Source organism: Alosa alosa, chromosome 7 (genome assembly GCF_017589495.1).
Source record: "Alosa alosa isolate M-15738 ecotype Scorff River chromosome 7, AALO_Geno_1.1, whole genome shotgun sequence".
Classification (NCBI taxonomy): domain Eukaryota; kingdom Metazoa; phylum Chordata; class Actinopteri; order Clupeiformes; family Clupeidae; genus Alosa; species Alosa alosa.
In genome coordinates this window covers 17174409-17184600 of record NC_063195.1, presented here as the reverse complement: position 1 = coordinate 17184600, position 10192 = coordinate 17174409, and the positions used below count along the sequence as shown (strand labels likewise).

General features: G+C 43.2%; 1 protein-coding gene across 4 annotated transcripts in view; it reads right to left on the bottom strand.

The window, feature by feature from the left end:
* The window catches only part of LOC125298632 (SEC14-like protein 5), a 25697-nt gene extending 17843 nt beyond the window's left edge, over positions 1–7854 (bottom strand). For all 4 annotated transcript variants that reach the window (XM_048249447.1, XM_048249449.1, XM_048249448.1 and 1 more), the window contains exons 1-3: positions 7452–7854; positions 7043–7112; positions 98–247 (exon numbers count right to left, since the gene is read on the bottom strand). In XM_048249447.1, coding sequence (XP_048105404.1) covers positions 98–247; positions 7043–7105 — 213 coding nt within the window. In that variant the 5' untranslated portion in view covers positions 7106–7112; positions 7452–7854. The remainder of the gene's footprint in view (positions 1–97; positions 248–7042; positions 7113–7451) is intronic.
* Between the last annotated feature and the right edge of the window lie 2338 nt (positions 7855–10192).

Here is a 10192-nt window from a genome sequence, read left to right as displayed (position 1 = left end):
AATATTTCAATTATTGTTGTTATTGTTGTTGTTGTGGTTTAGCAAATGTGTCATGCGACGTTGGACCCAAACATGACCTTTGACCCTTCTGCCTGACCTTCTTGAGGAGTCGCGGTGCGTCCACGCTGAGCTTGCAGCTGCGCTCGATGATACGGACAGAGCCGTCGTCGCTGGTGACGTCACTAAGCACCTCACTGCCCAGGAACACAGGGATGAGGGGGCAGGTCGGGAAACGCTTCTCATAGGCCTGGACACACACACACACACACACACACACACACACACACACACACACACACACACACACACACAGACACACACACACACACACAGACACACACAGACACACACACAGACACACACACTCAGACACACACTCAGACAGACAGACATACACACACACACACACACACACACAACACACATATATATATATTTAGCTTATGGTGGATCATAGTTACGGGGGTAAAGGCTATGACCTAAATATCTCAAAGGCACAGGTGCACACACATACTTTCAGATACCCACTTATGTGACCTCACGCACACACACACACACACATACGCACACAGAGAAGCGTAAACGCACAAACAAAGATACACACACACACACATCTTCAAATACACACACTTATGTGACCTCACACACATGCACGCATGCGCACGTGCACACACACACACACACACACACAGGGAATTTAAACCGTATGTCCTGATTTTCCATGTTCCTTTCCAGTATACGCAACCCCAGGGGTGCCAAGCAACCATTCTTTTTCTCATTTTTTTCTCCCTCTCCTCTCTCTCTTTCCCTCTCCTCTCTCTCTCTCTCTTTCTCTCTCTCTACCCTTCCCCCTTTCCTTACCTCCCCTGCCTGCCTGACTAGATAGCAGTGCTGATAGATCTGGGTCACATAAGGTTGGAGAAATGAAGGAGACATTTAACCACATGCCGCAGAGTGGTTACTACACTCTATCAACCCCCAACAAGATTTCATATAGCAGCTCTCACATGGGCACACACACACACACACACAGACACACACACACACACACAGACACAGACACACACACACACACCACACTGACGTCTGCTGCTGCTACCACGTTCAATAGAAATGGTCTGACTACACCCACAGCTCATCACTTGTCCAATAGGAATGCTTATATTTTAAAATGTAATGATGTGTGACCATCAGTGAGGAGTGCAATTTGCAATCCTTGCTATACATTTGGATCCTTACAGTGCATGTTATTTGTCAAACAAACTGGTTCGTACCTGTATAAGGTCGGTGCTTCTCTCAGTATCGTTTCTGTAAAAAGTACTGAATGTACTGAAAGCACTGATGAAAACTACTGAATGGCGGCTCAGATAATAAAAAGTCTCAAAATATCTCACATGGCGGGAGCCGGGTGATGTCCAGCATTTCAGTGCTGGCCATTCAAGTCAACGTTCGCACGTTGGCAAATCAGTCTCTACAGTCCCTCTACTCCAGTAACTCCTTGCAGTGATGAAATGTAAGACGTCCTGAATACGTCTTTTTGACAGCTCAGGACCCTGGTTCATTATTTCACTGATCGTTGTTGTTGTTGTTGTTGTTGTTGTTGTTGTTGTTGTTGTTGTTGTTGTTGTTGTTGTTGTTGTTGCCCCCCAGCTATGGCAGAAGCTGTTTTGTTCTTCTCAGTCCACTATGTGCGTCATGTTGCCTAACCACCTCTGAGATGGAAGGAGAAATCTATCCTCTGAGAAACACTTGTTTGTGTACGTATGTGTGTGTGTGCTGTATGTGTGTGTGTGGGGGGGGGTGTGGACCCCCAGAGTCAGAGTCATTGCCTCTTGGGTGGATCCCTAGAGGTACAGTTGCTGGGTAACCGTTTTCGTAACCACACCTGAGGTCTGGCAGGTTTTGACAAGTGTTTTATAGAGCTCTCTGGGTTTGTGTGTGTGTGTGTGTGTGTGTGTGTGTGTGTGTGTGTGTGTGTGTGTCAGTGTATATTACAGAACTAGTCCTTCTAGCAGCATAGTTATAGAACAGTGCGCTATAGCATTGTTATGCAGCAGCCTATTAAGAACAGTTCTATAGTAGCTTATTAAGAATAATGCGCTGTTCTGAAAAACAAAAAGTAATCATATGGAGTCGTAATGCAGGTTTGTATTAGTATAGAATATCGGTAACACTTTCTATTAACACAGTATCCATAAAGCATTATAAATACATTCATAAAGGGTTATAAAATATTCAGTAACACTTTACATGAACATCTGACACTGTCATGACACATGAACCCTAACACTAATCCTAACCTCTAACCCTCTAACCTCTAACCTCTAACCCTAACTTGTTATATCAAAACTGAATGTCACTTAATAACAGAAGCGTTATGTCATAAACGTTTATGACTTGTTCATGACACATACATGACAGTGTCATGTCACTCTTATGTCGATACTGTCAAGTAAAGTGTAACCAAATATTCTTAAAGCCTCATAATAATCGACATATAAAGCTACTTATACATAATTATGACTGCACTTATAAAGCATTATGATCATTTTGTATAAGCCCGTGCTTGAAGTATCACAATGCATTATAAAGCTTATTGTACGTAGTATCCACAAAGCATTATCAACTAGGGGTGGGCGATATGGACAAAAAATAATATCTCGATATTTTTTGTGATTTTGACGATAACGATAATTAGTCAATATCCTTTAAAAAACTGTTTTTAAAAGTCCGAGTTACTTTACAGCTCATTATTTATGAATAGCATTATTACAATAATAACCAATAACCTAACCTATGACTTTTTAACCAATTAATGCATTGACACTCTATGACACATTTCCAATTCTGCCCCCACTTGTGTGTGGCAATGACATGGTCTAGCCAGCTACATTACAGAGGATAGATAGGCCTGACAGTTTCCCAAGAGAAAGTCTGAAGCTGAAGTTCCTTTCAAACCTTTACTTAGGTTTCACCAGAGCCCGTCTATGTCCTTATTAGACATTCTCTGGTTTCACTGTAAAACTAATCAGACCTTACAGAATAGAAACTAATGCATTAGCTTATGGCTAATGTATATGAGAAATCCCATAGAGATGCTAACGGTTAGCATAATCGATAAAAGTTTATATTTAGAGCGAACTTCAGTCCATTTACAAAAAGGTAACATAAGAAGATTTCTTTGTTTACAACTGATTATTGAAATACTCAAAGGCTAGCCTAATGTTTACATATAATACTGTTACTTTAACTCATCAATGCCACTTGAAAGAAGTAGCTGCACAAAATAAACATTAGGCTGCGTGTGACAACGTGGACCACTAGCAATCACGTGACTTGCTCTGCTGCAGCCAGGGGCTTCTCCTTATGGGCTTCTCTCGCATTCACCTCCTGGCTTTAGTGAATGTATGGGGGTTCAATGCGTGATTTCAAATGTGTTTTCCCCCTAAGTAATTTAAATACTCGATAATGTCAATTTGCACATCGTTAAAGCAGCAATCACGAAATTATCGCAGACGATATATATCGTCCACCTCTACTATCAACACATTAATATATGATAATAAATAATTAATAACGCCTCATAATGCATATTATGCCTCATAATGCATGTGTACATAGTCCTGACTGCACCCAAAAAGCATAAGCCCTTGCTTGAAGTATCACAATGAATTATAAAACTTATTTTGTCTTACAAACAGACACACACACACACAAACACGCAAAAACACAATTATACAAACTCAGACTCTTTCTCTCCCTCGAAGACACGCACACACACACATGTGTGTGATTGTGTGAAGGACAGGAGTAGAACTTTAAGAGAAACATGATCCCCAAACAGTTATCCTGTGGCACGGCCGTAATTAGGAAAGGCGATACAACTCTCTCTCTCTCTCTCTCTCTCTCTCTCTCACTTCTCACTCTCTCTCTCACACACACACACAACACTATGTGTGTGTGTGTATATATAAACCCCCACTACTACCATGGCTACAAACACATGCAGACATGCACTCACACACATTGTATGTGCTTTCAAGTTGCTTTCAACCACACACACTCCAAAGACACACACACACACACACACACACACACACACACACACACTCCCAAGACACACAAATGCGTCTTTATTTGTGCTGTTCTGTCAGAACTGAGAGCCTGTTGTTCATTGTGAGCACATGGGAGGACAGTTTGAACATATAAACATCTACAGGCCAAAACACACACACACACACACGCATACACACACACACACACACGACAATTCCATATACTTACACTTACACACACACACACACACAAACATGGCAACCATGTGCCCTGGGGAATGTCCAGAACCTTGTCTCAGACACCCAGACATCATCTCTAGTCATCAGCTGATGTGCTCAGTCACTTTACCCTGCAGTATATTCAAACAGCAAACAACATGCGCTGACCAGCTCAACTTATTTTACGGTAAAAGCCTTAAACGCTTAAACCAGTTTTCATTGGAGCATTTTCTTTTTCCAATTTAATTTATATTTTTCATTTACTTCAGTCTAGGGGAAATAGAACACTTTAAAATAAATATTTTGGCGAATTTCTGGAGATATTTGGCAAACACAAACATAAATGCGCCTATAGCAACAATGCAAGCATGAATGTTAATACCTCGCACAATCACGCAACTCCATCAGATGACACATCGTGGATCCTGCCACCTAAGCACAACTCTTAAAGTTGCCAGTATCTCCCAGAAGTGCAGTGGTTTACAATAAATGCTAAAACAACACAGACACACAACAACCAGAGGCGGACAGAGTACACAGCTTCATTACTTAAGTAAAAGTACAGATACCCTTTGCTAAATACAACAGTACAACAGTCAGATGTCTACCTAATTAAAAGTACTGAAGTACTTGTTTTTAAAAGTACTTGAGTATCAAGAGTACAAGTGTAGTCTACAGTAGCCACAGTGCTTACATTTATGTACAGAAACGTCCTACATGGAGTTATGAAAAATGTTAATGTTTTGGAATTGAAAGTAAAATCAAGTCATTTTCATCTTTTTACCATGTTGCCAGGGATGGACAGTATTTCTAATACATGTATATAAAATACGTATTTCAAATACAAAATACTATTTTGTAATTGAAACACTTGAAGCGAAAACTTTCATTAACTTGTTCAGAAAGTGGAATAGTCTGGCGAGGTGGGGCCACGGGTTGGCACATTCCCGGGATGGACCTGCTGCGTCTTCATCCATTGTTTCGTCCATGGTTTCGTCTCTTTTCTAAATCTGACCATGGAGTTGACTTTGGCGGAAAGCTGAAGGTGATTGCTGATAGGCTGTCCCAATCAGTGGTGCCTGCACAATCCAATCACGTTTGAGAGGGAAACAACCTTTTTGTTTTTAGAAGAAGTAACGGGTACTCACGGTTATGGATAGAAATGTAGTGGAGTAAAGAGTACAATATTTGCCTCTCAAATGTACTTGAGTAAAGTCATGAGTACTCCCCAAAAATGATACTCGAGTAAAGTACAGATCCCTCAAAATTGTACTCAAGTACTGTACTCAAGTAAATGTACTCCGTTACTGTCCGGCTCTGACAACATACATGACTACTTTACTACGCCTTTCATTTCAATATCTATCCATCTATCAATCAATGTGTGTGTGTGTGTGTGTGTGTGTGTGTATGTGTGTTTGTGTGAGCGAACGCGTGCATGCATGTGTGTGTGCGTGTGTGCGTGTGTGTGTGTGTGTGCGAGCGTGCGCACATGTGTGTGTGTGACACGTAACACAGGCCTGTCTGAATTGATCAGTACCACCATCAACGACCAACCAAGCGACAGACAGACAGACAGACAGACAGACAGACAGACAGAGAGATGGACAGACGCTGGTGTCATGGAGAAGAATGGCAGTGAGCCTTGAGGTCTTGACCTCCTTAACACCACACACCAGCGGAGCCACCTGATCCCAGGTCAGCCCAGGGGCCCACGGGAGCACCGAGGGGAACGGTGAGAAACCCAATCAGCCGCGGCACGAGGGCACGAGGTCAGACGATGGAAGACTCGGTTTAATTAAACGCCGACCGCCGTCCTCTGAGCAGTTGGGCTCAGGTCTCACACAGGAGGAGGAGGAGGAAGAGGAGGGAGGAGGAAGGTAGAAAGTACAGGCAGAGGATGAAGGGTGTGTGTGTGTGTGTGTGAGAGAGAGAGAGAGAGAGAGAGAGAGAGAGTGTGTGTGTGTGTGTGTGTGAGAGAGCGAAAGTCTGTGTGTGTGTGTGAGTGTGAGTGTGTGAGAGAGAGAGAGTCTGTGTATGTGTGTGTGTGTGTGTGTGTGGGAGAGTAAAACATATAGAAAGAAAGAAAAATGCTGGACATGCAAAGCCTATGCACACATACGCACACACGCACACACACACACACACACACACACACAACCCCTTCAATGGAGTTCAGTTCACTGACATGTGTAGGAAGTATTGGGCAGTGGACCAGTGGGTGAATGCATACTTGTCATAGCATACATATCTGAATGGCCTACGGCATGCCAGCCCATCTGAAAATACCCTTGGACATTTTTTTTTAGTTCTTTGAGTCTGTCACTGTGTGTGTGTATGTGTGTGTGTGTGTGTGTGTGTGTGTGTGTGTGTGTGTGTGTGTGTGTGTGTGCGTGCATGTGTTTATGTGTGCATAGGCTTCTGATTTGTTATCTAGTGGCTTAGGCTAGGTTAGTTCACTTGGCTGCAAAACATTATTAGTACAGTAGCTATAATAAAAATAAAATAATAATAATGTATAAAATAAAATAAAAATAATGTATTTTTGAGATATTCCTTTTCTCAAAATAAATGTGCTTCCCTTCAAGGTTGGATTTGGATCCTCATTGATTTCATTGTGAGATTACAATAAGTCACCAAAGGATTCTATACCTCTTTTTTGTCAACTTTACCAAGGGTGCCAAATAATTCTGGAGAGTATAACAGTCAAAACAACAATTAAGTTCATGTACAGTGGCTGTTTTCATTACATCATAGACTAGACTCACCGCCATCACCATCTCAAACGGGTATTTGTACGCCCGGACCGGGGACTGATACTTCTGCACCATCTTGCCTCTAAATAAAGAAAAGGGCAAATAAAATGTGTCTGTATGACAGCAAGTCGTGTGAACAATTAATACCGGGTTGTTTTTCATTGTGTCAGTGTTGTCAAAGGAAGTTCACAGCACGCACCTGAGTGATGTTGGTAACGCGCAGGCAACTTAACCCGTGCGTGTCGTTTATGAGAAAGCGTAATTCCAGTGCCACTACCACGGCTATAAATAAAACTGATTGACACTAAAACTTGAGACACAATGCCGCTAGTTCTTGCCGTTACTGTATGCTACAGTTCATGGTAGTTGTATGCTGTGTCTTGTCACGTTTACCGGGCAAACGCGGCTCGCCAGAACTCACCAGGCATCCGGAGGTCCGGCCAGGGAGGCCACGCACGTCTCCACTTCGGCTATGCCACTACTAGACAGCTGTCCGCTTCATTCATTCATTCATTAAACGCCATGTCCCGGCACCACGCCAAGTGCGAAAGGAAAAAAATGCGTGTCAGGCGATCTCACGGGTCAGACACGCGTTTCCTCGACCAGGACTAAACTGTCCACAGAACATCCTACTCACATGCGTGTAAGTTATTTCCGAATTCAGCTGTGATCACCTCGAACGACTCTATGTCTACACTTGCGTTAAACTCACGTCGTAAAATAAAACTGAATGCGACAACATTTATATTACCAAAGTCCGAATTCGTATAGTAGCGATTCACATGGTTGTTTGGTGCGCAGTCGTCCAGACCAGCTGTAGCTGCTCTGTGATGATTCGCGCTGTCAAGACGCTCGGCTGCGCTGGCGTTGGACTGTTTGGCTGAACCCCACCATGCGGTAGCGTCTCGGACCTGCAGGCTGATGTACGGATGTGCCACTGACCCCGTGACGATGCTGCATTACTGTTTAAGACATTTCTATTTCAACATTCCTTTGTTGCATTTTATGGGTTGTTAGTTTTAATTTATTCTTAATTATTTATTTTATTTTACTCTCACAATTTCACAAAGGTTATTGTTACTTATTCCATGTATCAGCCTTCTTTCACCATCAATATATTTGCCTGGACAGTAAAGCTCTTCCAGTCAACTCCTGCTCATTTTAAATGTGCTTTAAGAATAGGGACTTGAAAAGTCTTCTTTTTCATGTAGTTGGTTAAAGAGCATATGTCAGGTTAAATTTGTAAATATGATTAACACAAAATATTTAGGGGAAATACACGTTTGACAAGTTGATGTATTGTTTTGTATGTTTTTTCATACTTAAAGGCAGAATATAAGATGAAAAAGGTTGTTATTTTCAGCACTCGCTTAAAACTCCCCCTCCCCTCAGACAAGTCGGTTGACGTCATAAGAGGGAGACGTATTTTTCTGGTCGCTGAGAAAAATGTAGAAGCTGAGCTGTAGGCTACAGTACCACAGCTGTTATCTGTCAGTCTAATAACTCCGCCATGCCCCTTTAACAGCCCACCCTGAACAGGACAGGTAAAGCTCAACAGAGAGGGGAACTCCGGTAGACATGTCTGAATTCAACACAGCTGCTGATGTAAACACATACTGAAGACTGATAAAATTCATCACGCACCAGTGCTTTATTTCACCAAACAGTAAGAAAATCATCATCCATACATGTCAATAACACTGACAAATACAACAAACCAAAGTCACTGGGAAACATAATGACTGTCGGGGGCAAGTGTAAAATTTGAGTGTAATTATAGAAGCACAATGTCTATGGTCAGTTGATCATCATCACCATCACCATCTCAAACGGGTATTTGTACACCCGGACCAGTGACGGATACTTCTGCACCATCTTGCCTCTAAATACAGAAAAGGACAAATAAAATGTGTCTGTACGACCGCAAGCCAAAGAACCGATGAATGCACTGACTGGGCAATGACATGAGTAGGTGGACATGTGCTCCTGTTCATCATTATTTCACTTTGCAAGTCGTCAACTCAAACTTAAACTCAAAGCCCAAACATGTGGACATGTCAGATAGACCTTTCTGTGTGTGAATGTGGCTGTATATGTGCGTATGTGTTATTCTCTCTATGTGTATTTGTTTGTGTAACTGTGTATCTGTGTGTGTATTTGTGTGTTATTATGTATGTGTGTGTGTATGTTTGTGTATCTGTGTGTATGTGTCATTAGCCCCTTCACACTGTCAAGCCAAAGCCGAGCTAGCCAGGCCGTGCCAGGGCTAATGGCTTTCACACCCATGGCACTTATCGCAAAGAGCAGGGGATTCCCCGGTGTCCTGGCTAAAATTTCCAACCTGGCTCATTCCATCTGGCCCCCTAATCATCCCCCACTGTAATTGGCTCACTCACTCCCTCACTCTCCACCTCAAGCTGGTGTGTGGTGAGCGTTCTGGCGCATAATGGCTGCCGAGCATCACCCAGGTGGGTGCTACACATTGGTGGTGGTTAGTGAGGTCCCCCCTTGTGAAGCGCTTTGAGTGTTGAGAAAAGCGCTATATATCAGGGGCAGCCGTGGCCTACTGGTTAGCGCTTTGGACTTGTAACCGGAGGGTTGCCGGTTCGAAACCCCGACCAGTAGGCACGGCTGAAGTGCCCTTGAGCAAGGCACCCAACCCCTCACTGCTCCCCGAGCGCTGCTGTTATTGCAGGCAGCTCACTGCGCCGGGATTAGTGTGTGCTTCACCTCACTGTGTGTTCACTGTGTGCTGAGTGTTTCACTAATTCACGGATTGGGATAAATGCAGAGACCAAATTTCCCTCACGGGATCAAAAGAGTATATATACTTATATAAATGTAACGTGTTGTTGTTGTTCAGGTGCGGTTGCTAACTGGTGCCACTTGGGGGCTGTATTGGTACTACTGACCCCTGATTTCTGGGCCACCCTAAACGTTGTGCCACTTGGTGCTAGAGCGGGGCTAGGGGTGGTGTCAAGGTGAAGGCGGGGTCAACCCGTTGTTGTGTGTGGGGTCGAGAAACTTGACTATGAAAGCACAGCAGTATTTGCTAGCACACCGAGTTTAGAGATAGCGGTTACGTCCGTGTTAAAGATGTTTGCCTGTCAGTATGCTAACTCTGTCCAGAGGTCGCCATGTAGCACAGTAAAAAGTAAACTC